This window comes from Lathyrus oleraceus, chromosome 4, assembly GCF_024323335.1.
Source record: "Lathyrus oleraceus cultivar Zhongwan6 chromosome 4, CAAS_Psat_ZW6_1.0, whole genome shotgun sequence".
Taxonomy (NCBI): domain Eukaryota; kingdom Viridiplantae; phylum Streptophyta; class Magnoliopsida; order Fabales; family Fabaceae; genus Lathyrus; species Lathyrus oleraceus.
The window spans coordinates 26,732,482-26,749,244 of record NC_066582.1 but is presented as its reverse complement, the minus strand read 5'-3'; the positions used below and the strand labels follow the sequence as shown (position 1 = coordinate 26,749,244).

The window sequence follows — 16,763 nt, the reverse complement described above, 5'->3', positions numbered from 1 at the left end:
TGAGTCTGTCATGTAATTGTTATGTCATTAGTGTTTTTCAGCAATGTAATGTTGAACTTGTAATGTGTTCATCAATGAAATGTAATCTGTTCATCAATCTTAAACTGTCAGTGCAGCATCATTATTTGATTAAACTTTTAGCATTCAATCTACCAATAATGACAGAAAAAAGTTATATCATAATGAAAGAGCAAAATTGCAAAATCATCAGAAAACTACAGAACAATTTTATAGTCAGTAATTCTAAAGAAAATATGACATAGTAAACATATAAATAAATTGAAATATATTAATGTAGTCTATCTCTAAAACTTTTTCAGTGCAGAATTCAAGGTGAATGTAATTAAATACTTTGGCTTTTTCTTTAGGTCCTGCAGAATTCATGGTTTTGTTGTAAGATTAGTGCACAGACTAGCCATGGCTCTCTGCAGAATTCATGGTTTATGAAAAACAAGAAAAAAATGTGACAGACTAGCCATTGTGTTTTATAGACAATACACACCAATAATGTTAAACTGATACATTAGAATTGATCATCACAGTAAGTGCATATGTTTGTTACAAAAGGATTACAAAATACATGTCTTCAAAGATCAGTTGGCATTACAAAAGAGTTTTCCAAAAGGATTACAAAATACATAGCAGAAACATAATAATCAGTCCCTCATTTTGAAGTGGGTATGTCTTCATTTTCTGGTAGGGTAATTGGTTTGTCACTAGATATTCCTTCACCTGTTATGGGTCTTTTAAACCAACTCAACTTGATCCTCTCACTTTGCCTTCTTTTGATGATAGGTTTTTTTTCAACCCTTTTTCTGGATTGTTTTGTGATTGAGGCAGCCACACTAGATCCTGTTTGACTCATAATAGTTGGAACAAGCATATCAGTTGGAGGCTGTGGATCAGTTGGAACAGGCACATTTGTTGGAACAGTCATATCAGTTGCAGTTGGGGCAGGCATATCAGATGCAATTGGCATATCATTTGCAGTTGGCATATCAGTTGCAGTTGGCACATGTCCTTTTTTAGGTTTTCTCTACAATGTAAGACACAATGTATGGTTGTCATCACAATGCATATCACAATGAAGAATGTAAGACAGAATGTAGAATGTAAGACAAAATGTATATCACAATGAATTACCTTTCTTTTAAGTGCATTGGGATCCTGAGTGGTAGCCTTACAAGTCATAGCATTGTGACCAAAATTATCACATTTGGTGCACTTATATGCAACACCAGATCTTCTCTTCCTTGCACCATCCTCTCCACTTTCTCTTATCCTAATCTTCTTAGGTCTACCAGGACCATTTTTATATGCAGGTGGTAGAGGTGGTTCCATCTCAACTTCTGGCCACATATCTTGACCATTGATTGGACTTACTGAAAATCCATAACATAGTGCAAACTTTTCTCTTGTGTAACAAGCATCAACAAATTCATCAGGGTTTTGCTTTCTATAACTCAGAGCAGCTACAACATGCCTACATGGAATTCCTACTAATTCCCAAAAATTACAACTACATGACCTTTTAGCAATGTCAACAATAAATTCATGTGTGTTGTAACTATGTGTAACCTGAAAAGTCTCAGCAATTGACCATGTTGGCAACCAATGACCACTCCTGAACACCTCATTATCTAACCTTCTCCTAGGTATTGGCATCACCTTATGTGGCCAATTTTCTAGTTTACTTGCAGAGGTGGATAACCTATTCATCAGATATTTTCTTATCCACTCACACATTGTGAGTATAGGTTTGTCCCTAGCAGCTAGAATGGTAGCATTAAAAGACTCTGAGATATTATTCATCAATGTATCACATTTAGGGTAAAAAGAAAAGGCATGCTTACACCAGCTTTTGGTAGGAACAGCCATCAACCAAGTCCAAGCATTGGGATCTGCATTCTTCAATTCATTCATCTTTTGGACCCATGCCTGATAGTATGTGGCTTTAGCAGCTCCCATCATTAAATCTCTAATAAGGGCTCCTCCACCAAACCTTTTCTTGAAATTAGCATACAAGTGCCTAAGACATAATCTATGCTCAATAGTATCAGACAATTCTTCAAATACAGCCACAAGTCCCTGATACAAAATAGAAATTTTTCCAACATTTAGAGAATAGAATAATTTGCAACAGAAAGATAGAGTTAAATACATACCTTCTGTTGATCAGAGATAAATACATATCTTCTATCCTGACCAATGTCCTCCATTAGTAGTTGTATAAACCATCTCTAACTCTCCTTTGTTTCATTTTCAACCACACCAAATGCCAAAGGGAAGTATTGATCATTAGCATCCCTGCCTACAGCAATAAGTAACTGTCCACCATACTTGGTCTTTAAGTGACATCCATCAACCCCCACAAATGGTCTGCATCCATGAATAAAGCCTTTCTTACAGCCATCAAAACAGAAATAAAATGACCCAAACCTTGGTTGTATGGATGGACTAGGTCTTTCTACATTTATCTTCACAGTGTTGCCATGGTTTACCCTTCTTAGTTCTTCTGCATACCTCCATATGGAAGCATACTGATTGTCAGCATCACCTTCAATTATCTTCTTGGCAATTAGCTTAGCCCTCCATGCTTTTGCAACAGTAATACCCACAGAATATGTTTGCCTCATATCTTGGATGATGTCTCTTATCCTGACTGTATCAGAAGTTTGCATCCTCTTTACCACATGCTTGGCCACCCACTTTGAGCTAGCAGACTTGTTGTTCAAAACCCTAGCACATGTGTGCTTATGTACAAGTGTTTTTATAGCAAAAGTCTCCTTGTGGCCCACCTTAGAGCATAAGACTAAAAACCCACATTTATGCTTACACACCACCCTTACCCTATCTCCCTCATTTTTCACAAAAGAAATTTCCCTCCCATTAAGCACTGACCACTCACGGATAGCTGCCCTAAAGTCATCAAGTGTGTTGAATTCCATACCCCACTTGAATATAAAGTCTTTGTTTAGATGCTCTTTCCTAAACCTAGCATACTTGGGCCTTTCTTCATCACAAGAATCATCTGGGTCAGAACTATTCAACTCATCACTATAGTATACATCATCTGAATCCATACTCTTATTGGGCTCCTCCATACTGTTATTGGGCTCCCACCTAATAGGCTTAGTAACATCTATTCCTTCAAAACCATCAAAGTAAGCAGTAGCTCTTTCATCTTCACTGTCATCTAACCCCTCTACCTTCTCCTCATCTAACCCATCAATTCCATTATCAGGGGGGTGGTCATCATCATTCACACATTTAGGTTCCCTATTGTCGCATCCTGCGAAAAATCAACCGGCGAGCCTAAAAATAAAAACACACAGAGCCGCCACTAAACGTTATTTATCCCAAGATAGGGAAAGGAAACGCTCAGAGAAACCTGGAAAGACATGGTCTCGCGACCAGAGAGAAAAGGTTCGGGAGTCGGTTACGCGAGGGGAAGGTATTAGCACCCCTCACGTCCTAGGTACTCCTAGGGATCCACGTTCTAAAATAAAGAAAAGGTTGCTAGACATCACACACACACACGGGGAACGCAGGTGGGGTTAAGAGAAGGGAGCTCGATAAGGTATCGCACCTTATGCCTACATATCTTGTCTGGAACAAGAATCAGAGCCTCTGTAGTTCGGCTTACGCACGCCAAACAACACAAAACAATCAAACACACAAGGGTGGCAAACATGGAGCCCGACAACCACTTGATGGAATTACGTCGGCATCCGAACCAAAACACACTCAAAAGGGCAAACGTGGAGCCCGACTGCCAATCACTGGGCTTACGTCGGCATCCGAACCCAAACATACAATCAGATAACAAAGCAAACAAACCAACAAATAAATAAAAAGGCGCCCGGAGTGGTCTCGCACGACCACCTGCCTACATACCTCGTCTGGAACGAGGATCAGGGCGATGTAGTTCCCCTGAAAGGGAAAGAAAGAACATGCAAACTAGTAGGGAGTCGGGAACTCGAGCCTACAAGTCATCAAGCAAGCCAGAAGAGACGCCGAGACGTCAAAAGAAATGGCACACACAGACTAACAGGGAGTCGGGAACTCGAGCCTGATAGCTGCCAAACAAACACACGCAAAAAAGAAAAAGGTTGCCCGGAGTGGTCTCGCACGACCACCTGCCTATATACCTTGTCTGGAACAAGGATCAGGGCGATGTAGTTCCCTTGAAAGGGAGAAACTCTCTCCTAACCAGAAACAGAGGGAAAAACACGACACTAGGGAGCTGAGACTCGAGCCTAATGTTGTCATGCAAAGTCGCCCTAAGTTCAGGTTTCTAACCTACTTGCATAAGCAAACTATTCCTAACCAGGAAAGAAGCTAACACACAAGCATACAATCATATATCATCAAATGAGAACAGGTATCTCAAACAAGCATGTCAATCAGATATCCACATAACACGCACTATAGCCAAACAAGGGGGCTCAATCAATCAGGTTTGACTGCCTAAGCAATCGTCTGTACAGGCTGTGTTTGCTCTTAACCTTGCCATTACGAGGCTAAGGTGAAGCAGATGATGGGATGAAGTGAGGATCAGACCTCACAGCTCTTATCCCTAACCAGGGAGAGCTGACAAATGAGCATGGGTCCAGAATAGGGGAACCCTTCTATACTCGATGACTCTGACTCAATGTGCACTGCACAGGATCTTGGGTTAGGATCTCAATGCTTCAACCATGTAATGGGAGCAAGGAGAAGACTCAACTGAATAGTGGGGGACAGGTTGCTTGTCCCTACCTTCCACCAATTGCCTTACTTGAAGGACTTTTCCTGCTTGGGCTTGAAAATAAACATACACAAGCATTGCCTCTTAAGGAGGACTTCAGACAATTTGCCCGGCCCGGTAACAGCCGGGTCTCCAGACTACATGAAGCTTAGGAAGTTACCTCAATGCAAGTTGCTTATGCAAAGCAAAGCAAAGCAATAGTTCACAAGGAACTGAGCAACTAAAGTACCTGGAAACAATCAAACTCAGTCAGTACTCAATTAGACAAACTATACAGCAAACAATCAAACAGTTTAAACAATACAACACAAAGCAAGCTCAAGGCTCAAGCCCAAGCTCCAACACTTACAAAACAATGCTATGTTAGTGTACAAACATCCACAACATTAATTAAAATCAACTTGTATCCTTCTCCATGTACATTGCTTTTTTGATCCTGAAAAATCAAGCAAATATTAGCAACTAGACCACTAGGCCAAGCCTAGGGTCCAAAAGCAAGAGAAAACTCAAAACAACAAGGTATTCATCATCCAACATCAAATTATCATCAAACAAGAGCAAACATCCTTGGTCTCATGTTTATATCATCCATCATATTCAATTCATGCACAAAACAATCCATATGAGGTCAAATGAACCACCAAGCATACAAACAGAAGTATTGCATTCAAATCCCTATCAAAATAAATCCAAAAATTCTCAAATTAAATACACCTAAACAGGGGTCAATCACGGTCTACCATGTCAAATTTGAGCTTAATTGGGCAAAGGGAACCATGCCAATGAAAATCAACAAAAACAGACACAATCATAGGCTCCAAATCACAACATCAATGCATACATTCACTTCAAAAATTCATATCTCATTGAAAACAAAAAAGAAATGGATGAGACCAAAACAGGGAGGTCACACAATGTGTCTAGTTCATGCATATCAAATTTCATGGCCATACAATACAATATGAGGATTTCCCAATCAATCTACCAACATGTATCACATGAGCTTGCAATTTCAACAACCAGAAATGAAAAATCATGATCAATTAGAAAAGGCAGTGAAAAATCCTACAAAAATTCATACAACATCCTAACATATCAACAGTTCACCATGCCAAATTTCATTCAATTCTAACATGCATAGGTTATCCAATTAAATTCAACAAGTTGACATCAAGAGGTGTGACACAAATTGTCACACCTAAGTTCCAGAATTTGCTGCTCTCTGACCAGGTATCAAAAATTCATGAAATTTACATATAAATAATCCTCAATGAGTCAAGAACCACCACAAAAATTTTCAGCCATTTATTTTATGATATGAGTATTTCATGATCAAATTGCCAAAATGTATCAAAATGTGACATACATTAAAAAAGCCTATGCCAAATAAAATATTTGCCATGCACAACTTTGACCAATAGGTCAAAAATAATCTACAGAAGTCAACAAAGTCAACATAAAAATTTCCACAATTTTCTGATTTTTTTACTATTTTTTATGCATTTTTTAACATCATTATGAATTTTTAACAATTAATTAAAATAACTTAAAATTGCACAATGGCATAATTGTAATTATGGAGGCAGGGGCGGTAAACTCCTAATTTGAATTTTCAAATGGTTTTGAGGATCTACAAGCCTAGCTTCATCGTTTTCAGCTTCAACTTTTCCAGAATTTCTAAAAAACGCTCAAGAACACGAAATCCACAAATCAGCACCAAAACGAGCAAGGGCATAGCCGTTAGAACCGCACGAGCAAGTAGAACACGAATACGAACTCCAATCAACCTAACAATTCCTAAATCAAGCGAATTGATCGATCTAGGGTTTAACATCTAAACTTCAAACCTAGATTTCATGCGCTACAGTCAATCATTTGCAATTCTAAATACATCATGATGCTCTACGATCCATGGACTACAGAATGCACACAATCATTTGGCAAAGCATGAGATTCGAAAAGTGAATGTACCTGGTATGGCAGTAGAGAAATCGAAGCTTTTCACGTGTTTCTTCCACAAACAGTCCAGCTAGAAGCTTCAGGAAGAAGAATGATGTGATCCAGATCGATTGATGTTGCTTCTAATGCATGGAAACCTCAATTCACCATGGATGCTCCTTATGTGACAGCTGCGAATCCAAGCTCTTTAGGCTCCAATCTCCAAAAACAGTTTGAGAAGATGATTATAGGAGTTGAATGCAACAAGAATCTTGAAGATTGGTTGAGATTTGATGAAGTTTGATGAGATTGAAGGTGTTGGTGTTCTTGAAGAATTGAGAGAATTTGGAAAGGTTTTTGATCTGAATTTGATGATTGTGAAATTCTGTTATGATTAGATGATGATTATGAATATATACTTCAACTTAATCCACACTTAATCACCTTAATTAACAAAACCAAATGTAATTAGCATAATATGGTTTAACTTAAGCAAGGGCAAAATGGCCTTTTCACTCAAGCCCTGTGACAGCTCATTGACAGCTCATACATTCTCAATTGATATTTGGAGTGTGTTGGCTCAAATGAGATTTTCACTCTTGTGCATGAAGATGGTGCATGAAGTAATATGGACATGAACAGTACTGTATGAGAGCTCAAAATAGAGTTATGTATTGATACATAACACTTTTTTGCAGTATGCATCGATACATAACTTGTTTGCATCGATACATGGCACTTTTTAACAGTGTGCATCGATACATAACTTGTTTGTATCAATACAAGGCACTTTTTAACAGTATGCATCGATACATAACTTGTTTGCATCGATACAAGGCACTTTTTAACAGTGTGCATCGACACATAACTCGTGTGCATCGATACATGGCCCTTTTTTGCCTTGCACGCATCGATACGAAATTCGTGTGCATCGATACATGGAAAATTTTGCCATGCACGCCCGGTGGTAATTTGACCATATCTCCTCAACCGTTCATCCGATTCTCACGATCTTGGACTTTTTGAAAATGGGAGAGAAAGATCTACAACTTTCATGTTCAACAAAATTCCATTTGAAGCTTTTTTGATGGTGGAAAATTGGGTTGAAGTCGTTCCAAAAACTTGCCATCCTTTTGGAAACTTGAAACCATAGGTCATTTTTCCTTTTGGAAACCTTTGCTATGACCTCAAATCCTTCAATGTGAGTATTTGAAATGTCAAATGAGACTTGTTTGAACATGAATGGAGTATCTCTTGCCCTTTCCCTCCTCCAAATCCATCAATCCAGGCACAGTTGACCACAATTGACTTTTCTGACAGATAGATGAATTTGGCTACGCACTGATCAAATTGAGCCCCAAACTCCTGATGAAATGGCTCAACCATGAAACCCTAGCATAATGAGCTCAATATAATCACATTATGATCCCCATATACATCATAGCCCCCATCTCCTGATTATGCCCTGATTAGCCCAATGCAGATGATTAAGGTTGACCAGTGGTCAAAACCCTAATCTCAAGGAATCTTCTTCAATCTTCTGATGACATCCAACCATGATGATGATGATGTATCATTACAATCAAGATGAAGATCAACATCCGTTGAGAATCATGAAACCCTAATTCACAGCCCAATCCTCAGATGGCCCATGATCAGTCAATACCCTAGACTTGCACTTTGACTTCCTCATCTCCTGATCAAGAATTGGGAGGATAGCTTGCACAGTAACCACATGATATGCAATATGAAATGCCTAATGTCCTAAAATGATATGCAAATATGTTAATGCTAGTCCCAAGAGAGGAGGGCAAATTTTGAGGTGTTACAGCTGCCCCTATTCAATCCACTGTGAACCTGTCGATACGAAATAGCCTCGGATTTCGGATGATCAGGATGAAGAGTGATTGAATACCAAGAACAGACGAACAATTTGCACTCTGATGGGATAATAATTAACAACGCCTGTCAGCATCGGCGAAGAAACAAACTCTGAAACGTCGACCTGGATACCAAAATAAATGGTAACTCAGGGATAACCATGGCCTGATCACCACATCCACTCGGGATTCTCATTCTTTTTTTGCTTTTCTTGAACCCCGGAATTTTCTCTGCGCAAACGATCCTCAGACCTCTGCATTTGAACCCCAACATCTTCTTTCTTTGCTCTTTTTTTCATTTTCTTGAACCCCGAAATTTTCTCTGCGCAAACGACCCTCGGATCTCTGCATTTGAACCCCATTCTCCTGTTTGCCAAAATAAATGGACCCCATTCTCCGATTTGGACCCCAGTCGCCTGACGATGACTCGCGATCGCCAATATGAACCCCGTTCTCCAGAAAATGCCGCAACATCTCCCTTTCTCCATTTGAACCCCATCTCCAGAAAATGTATCCACATTTCCTTTTCTCCATTTGAACCCCAGAAAATGCCTCAGCATCTCCTTTTCTCCAATCTCTCGTGATAATTCCGCTGGCAACTTCGGAAATAACACTCAACCACTCTGAGGGCGACATGTCAGAGGGTAAACCTTCACAAAGGAAGGTAGCATGTGTATCTCTTCCTCAGAAGACCCCTATAACAACCTCCATTGGCATCCGCCAAGGCCTAAGGTGACACATGAATAGAAGACACTCTTAAGGACCTCATCCCGGATACAATCTTCAACTCCAATCTCCATTTGAACCCCAGAAAATGCCGCAACACTTCCTTCTCTCCATTTGAACCCCAGAAAATACCTCAGCATTCCTTTTCTCCATTTGAACCCCGAAAATCGCGTTGATCGCGTAACGTCTTCTGATTTTATCTCCATCTCTGTCCGACGGAAACATCTCCTCCAATATCGCACTACTGGGGAACACTGCTGATCTGACGTCATGGTACCACACTCCTCAGAGTAACACTTTCAACCAGACACTGACTGATGACTGGGAGAAAACTCGACGTTTACTGGACATCGAACAATGATGTTGACAGGACATCGAACAATGATGTTTACAGGACATCGAACAATGATGTTGACAGGACATCGAACAATGATGTTGACAGGACATCGAACAATGATGTTGACAGGACATCAAACAAGGATGTTGACAGGACATCAAACAAGGATGTTGACAGGACATCAAACAAGGATGTTGACAGGACATCAAACAAGGATGTTGACAGGACATCAAACAAGGATGTTGACAGGACATCAAACAAGGATGTTGACAGGACATCAAACAATGATGTTGACAGGACATCAAACAATGATGTTGACAGGACATCAAACAATGATGCGGACAGACATCAAACAATGATGTTGACAGGACATCAAACAATGATGCGGACAGACATCAAACAATGATGCGGACAGACATCAAACAATGATGCGGACAGACATCAAACAATGATGCGGACAGAAATCAAACAATGATGCGGACAGACATCAAACAATGATGCGGACAGACATCAAACAATGATGCGGACAGACATCAAACAATGATGCGGACAGACATCAAACAATGATGCAGACAGACATCAAACAATGATGCGGACAGACATCAAACAATGACCGACCAGACATCAAACAACGATGCGGACAGACATCAAACAATGATGCGGACAGACATCAAACAATGATGCGGACAGACATCAAACAATGATGCGGACAGACATCAAACAATGATGCGGACAGACATCAAACAACGATGCGGACAGACATCAAACAATGATGCGGACAGACATCAAACAATGATCGACCAAACACTTACTGATGTCTGGGAAGAAACGGTGGTTCCAAACTCCCAATGCTGAACTCCTCGGAGCATCGTCTTCGCTGTCATACAAAACCAAACCTCAAGCGGTAATCACGGCTTGAATCGCGCTGATCGCGTAACGTCTTCTGACTGTATCCCCATCTCTGTCCGACGGGAACATTTCCTCCAGTATCGCACTACTGGGGTACATCTCTGATCCAATCATGAGGCTAAACTCTTCGGAGTAACACCTTCACTGTCTGACACAACCACTTCTCAAACGGTAACCACGGCTTGAGACTAGCTCTATGCTTGCAACAATGATGCATGATCTTTTTCTGCGTAATGCTCCATAATTATGGAAATGCTACGCGATTATTTATTTTTCTATGCAATATGCTATGCTTACTCTACATGATGAATGCATAAAAAATTATCCCCCTCAAGGGACTCCTCTGGGGAATACAAGACACTCCGCTGAGGAACTCGTCACTGCTCCAACTCCACCCTGCTGGGGATAGCACTGCTGCTAGGAAATAGACAACCCTTGCTGGGGATACAGATCCTTTGCACCCAACCCTCTCGAGGACATGCTGGGGAATACCTCCTTTGCACCCCACCCTCTCGAGGACATGCTGGGGATACAGATCCTTCACTGCACTCTGTGGGAATACCACAGTCTTTGACTTGCTGGGGATATATATCCCAACTCTGCTTTGGGAACCCTCACAGATACTCCCGCTGGGGAAATGAGCAATCTTCAACCTGCTGGGGATAACCATCCAGACCATGCTAGGGGAACGACAACTACTCCGCTGGGGAGGACCCAATCAATCCACATGTAGGATACCCTCGGCTGGGGATGCAGATATTCGTCTGCTACGGAAACTCGTTCCATCCACTGGTAGAATGAACACTGTTGGAGAGATATGTCATTGAAAAAACCCGCTCCACTCGGGGAACTGCTGGAGATATATTTCTTTGAACCCGCTCCACTCGGGGAACTACTGGAGATATATTTCTTTGAACCCGCTCCACTCGGGGAACTACTGGAGATATATTTCTTTGAAAAAGACCCGCTCCACTCGGGGAATAGCAACCTTCTGGCCTGGCTGCTGAGGAAACACCATCGTAAACCCGCCGGGGATAACCGTCTTGACTCGGCTGGAGAGGTCACAGACCTTGGATCTGCTGGGGAGCTAGTCCTATGACTCTGCTTGGGGACCTAACTGAGGAAATGAGAAAAATTGGTACAGAACACCCGTCGACTCGTCGAACCACGGTATCCACCTTCCAATCTCGTATCAGTTTTCCACTTTTGAGAATTCCCAGACTCGTCTGGACCTTTTCTGCTCCATCATCTTGTATTCCAAACCGCCCCGTGCTCGACGAAAAACGTACTCCTGGGAGTTATACAGAATTTTCAATCTTCCGACTTTGAAGAGTCTTCTTGATTAATTCCAAAGGTCGTCGTACGCCTCAACGCCTCTTCGCCACTTCTCTACCCATTCACTCATCCCTGATTGGACTCTGCGGGGAATTACAAACTTGCAAGTCTCTCGACTTTGAAGAGTCCTCTTGATTACCACCAAGGCTCGTCGTACGTCGCAACGTCACTTCGTCGTTTCTTCATACGTTCGTCCCTGATCGGACTCTCATGGGGATCTCCCTTGTCAAAGCTTCCACATCACAACCTGCAAGTGAGTGAAAAACATCTAACAGTTCCTGCAAAACAGATCGTTAGATAAAACCGTGCCCCAGGCGTGTCAAGATTTCAACACTTGGGTCACTCAACCTTCCAAATAAGATCTCCAGCTTTCAATCTTATAAACATGCATTGGAAGGGACCTGCATGTCTTAAAATGCAAAATTCTTTATCAAAATATCTGGATGTTTTTGCAATCAAAGCAGTAATGAAAAACAAAAACAAAATTATTTGACTGAATGTGCATTTTATTGATTGGAAAAAATGTGTGGCTCAAATTGAGCAATACAAAAGGAAGCAATTCCTGAAAAGAGGTAATTGCACAAAAGGAAAAATCTATCCTAATGGCAGTGTGAAACCCGTGATCTCGTCGAGTTCCAACTCAGTTACACCCCATATGTCCTCAGACTCTCCGTGCTTTCTGCCTTCTGAACAAGACGATTCCGATTGATCCCTACCGGGTATTATTCATGATGCTTTAACCAAAGCGCAAACGATCATGCAAGACGCAGTTGTTCGTTTTAATCCCTCTTTTGCCTGAACCGCCCTTTCGGGTTTTCAGTCCACCGGGATACCCTTTTTTGCCCAAGTCGCCTTTTCAGGTTTTCGACTTGCCGGGTGTACATTTTTCACTTTATATCCCTAACTTTTGCCCGAACCTTTCTTCTGTTTTTGGTTCGCCGGGATGCCCATTTTTGCCTGGACTATTTTGTTCTTTTCGTCCAGCGGGTCTCTTCATACGAAGTATTTTTTAACTGCGTCCGCATTCACAGGGGATGGAAAATCCTCGCCATCCATGGTCGTTAGCAACAAGGCTCCACCAGAGAAAACCTTCTTGACCACGAATGGACCTTCATAATTCGGCGTCCATTTGCCCCTTCGATCGTTTTGAGGAGGAAGGATCCTTTTCAGCACCATATCACCCACGTGATATACCCGAGGTCGTACCTTTCTGTCAACAGCACGCTTCATCCTCTGCTGGTACAACTGCCCATGACAGATGGCTGCTAGCCTCTTTTCTTCAATTAGGCTCAACTCCTCGTACCGGGTCCTTACCCATTCCGCCTCTTACAATTTCACGTCCCTCAGGACTCTCAAATAGGGAAACTGAACCTCAACAGGTAATACAGCCTCCATTCCACATACCAATGAGAAAGGAGTTGCCCCAGTAGATGTACGTACCGACGTTCAATACCCAGGATACAAGCTTCATACTCCATCACACCGTCGGTGCATTCAAACGTCATCCGGGCAACAAAATCTTATTCTCCTTAACCTCCCCATCAGACATCAGAATCCGTTCGGATTCAGGGTCAGGCCCCTCCTCCGGGATCGGCTACTCTCAATCTTTCGATTAGAGCACCTTGAGATGTCCTCATCAGGGAACTCAAACTTCCTCGGTTGATAACCCTCAATGGGTTGCTGGGCAATGTAAGCAGACAATACACTCCTTGATCGCTTTCTGAGAGTGTCACAAATCAGTCAACATTCTTTTGCTTTCCCGTAACCCATCCGGTCGATGCTGGCTTCTCAAACACATACCCGATCGGATCCATCTCGGAAATCCACAAAGTGGTATGAACCAGCATATACTGTCTCAGTCGGCGAGCAACCTATGCCAAAGTGCATCAAGTTTTCTCGAACAGTGAATGTATTGTTTCACAGTCGGTAAACTTTTTGCTAAGGTAAATTGCATGCTCTTTTCGACAAGACGCGTCATGCTGACCCAATACACCTTGCAGACCCCTCGAAGGCCGTCAAGTACAGATTAACAATTGCTCCTTCCACAGGAGGTATCAGAATCAGAGGTTCCCTGCAACTCATTCTTTTATTTTTTCCAATGCCCCTTGGCAATCATTACTTCGCCTGACCGTTTGATCTTTCTTTTCTTTTTCAACATCTGGAATATGGGTTCGCACGTGGCCGTTATATGAGATGTGAACCATGACAGCTAGTTCAATCTTTCGAAGAAACCACGAGCCTCTCTTTCCTTGTCCTCGGTTCAGGCCCCCCCCTTTTTTTTTTTTTTTTTTTTTTTTTTTTTTTTTTTAAGCAGGATCAACCTCGATTCCTCTCCTACAATGAACCCCAGCAGCTTACCGGCTCGCACTCTGATAGTGCACTTATCTGAACTCAACCTCAGTTTGAATTATCTCCACCAGATGCCCCACTCCTGTTTGGGACTTTGCTATCATGTCATAGCATAGCATTCAATTTCATGATGAATCATATCATGAAACAAAGTCACCATGGCTCTTAGACAAGTGGCATCGGCGTCCTGCTTCTCCAGAGGACAGTCTTCTCTCCATGGTAGCTTGCGCATAACGACATCGGTATCCGACCTGGCATATCCTGACACGACCAGGCGAGGATGTCCACATGCTCCTTCAACAAGGCTACCATTCTGCTTTCGACTTGCCTCTGAAGCGGCTCCAATTTTCATTCTTTCTGACCTCGGTGCTTGGAATAACAATCTCAATCCGCTCCTCGTGCGGCTGAATCACCTTCTCCTCTTGTCTTGACAACCTGGCTAATTTCCAGCAGATCACAATCTTCTTCGCCTTCTTCTTCAGCAAGATAGATCGGTTTGTCGAAGTCATATGAGGTGTAACCAAATTGTTATCGTCGAGATCCGGAGAACTATTTTTGAATTTTGGGACGAGACAAATCAAAAAAGAAAAATGAAAACAAACATTGCCATTTTTATTTGTTTTTAAACTGCAAAAATAAATGAAAAACAGGGAACACCGCTTTTTGACTGAAAAACATCCATTTATTAATGATGCAGAAAATGCAAATTTAAACATGAGGTGGCCCTTACAATGGACCATTACGTGTCGGGCAACACATATGGCTTTCATGCAGATAAAAACTGAAAACAAGAAATATTACTCTTCCGGACGAGTGACAGTGCCGATCTTTTTAGGCCTTTCAGCTTCCTGGTACACACGGCTTTATCCAACCACTGAACTTGCAGTCATTGTCAGTCTCTCCACCTACTGCACAGGCGTGATCCGAATCTTCAACAATTGCACCCACAATCGCCTGTCCATGCGCCGACATGGGATTGGCATCAGCATTCAATGACAATGTAAAATTGAGGGCCTTGGAATCCACCAGGTCTTGGACTACGTGCTTAAAAGCTTTGCAGTCCTCTACATTGTGCCCGGGAGCACCCGAATGGAATTCACATTTGACATTTTCATGAAAATTGGCTGGCCTTTGATCAGGTCCCATAGGCGCCAAAGTCCTCAACTGTACCAGCCCCATGTTAGACATATTCACCACCCCAGGCGTGGCATAACTCTCCAAGACCTTGATCTTCTCAGCCAGCAGCTGGATCTCCTTATTTTGAGGCTGAACATTGTACTGACCCAAAGGCTCGTTGTGCATCGAGAACTGATCAGCCTCTCTGTCTTCCTCCCTATCTTCATCGAAGCCATATAATGGAGGCACAAAATTATCCTTCAGATTCTGCCCCGGACCGGGCCCACCGCCAGTAGCAGCACCAAATCCACCAGCATTGTTGTTCACCATACCTACGGTTGCTCTTTTTTCATCGTCTCTGGAACCAACCCGCCCCTGGTTGGAGACACCATCCAGGTTAACAACACTGTTAGCTGCAGAAGCCCGCTCAAGCTTCTCAACCTTATCTGCTAAAGCTTTCTGACCAACTGCAAAACCCTGCATGATGTTGATCAGCTCAATCATCTTGTCCTTTAGCTCAAGGAGATCAGTACTCGGAAGATCCATCAGCCTAGGAGTGATGCGCCTGGTGAAGTATCTGTGAGGTCGGGTTGAGTGCAAGGGTACAACTCTACGAGCACGAGCAATGATTCCTGCAAAACAGCAAACAGGTTAATATGCATGAATGCAACGTCTATCCATATGAGGAAGATTCTGTCCTTCGATCCTGGTTTCATCGAGACAGATAACGTTTTGACATCCACATTCTGAAATTCAAGATGTCTCTCAACCAGATTCTCAATCTATAATACTCCCATATGGCTAGACGTGAGTTTGGGTGCGGATGAATGCAAAATGAGAATGATGTATGAATGCAATGCACTGCCATCCTCCAAGTCATCTGATCATCTGTTGCTCTGAATCACAGCCCTGATTTCTGAACCGATCATAACCATCTGAGGAAACTGTAACCACAAATCTGACCCACGGGTTCCGAAATAAACGGAAGACAGATACACCATCATCATCATCAAACCATCTCTGAATAGATACCCACAATCATCTGAATCGGCCCGGGGAATCCTGAAATAAACGGATCCCCACTGATAAATAACTCGGCCCGGGGAATCCTGAAATAAACGGATCCCCACTGATAAGTCACGGACAGCACTCCGGCGTCACGGCAATAAATGACCATAAATCCGACTTATAATTATGACTCGGATCCACGGAACAAAAAGTCACCATCAACGTCACCATCAATCACCAACAGTCACCATCTGTACCTGTTAAAATGATCATTCCCTCCCCACTCACGGGTGTCATCTAGGCCAGGGTAAAGTCGAAAGAAACGCAGCATAAATAACCTTTCGCAGAATACCATCATATACACACCCGAAGTATGTAACGATAATATCCCACCAGGGTCTGAACTGCTCGTGAT

General features: G+C 42.2%; 1 protein-coding gene across 1 annotated transcript; it reads right to left on the bottom strand.

Annotated features, from left to right (window-relative positions):
- Positions 1–2,240: 2,240 nt before the first annotated feature.
- LOC127135827 (uncharacterized) lies at positions 2,241–15,670 on the bottom strand. Its single transcript, XM_051062460.1, has 2 exons — positions 15,508–15,670; positions 2,241–3,292 (listed from the first exon to the last, which is right to left on the bottom strand). Exons 1-2 carry the CDS (start codon positions 15,668–15,670, stop codon positions 2,241–2,243), a joined length of 1,215 nt encoding a protein of 404 aa, XP_050918417.1.
- Positions 15,671–16,763: the final 1,093 nt, after the last annotated feature.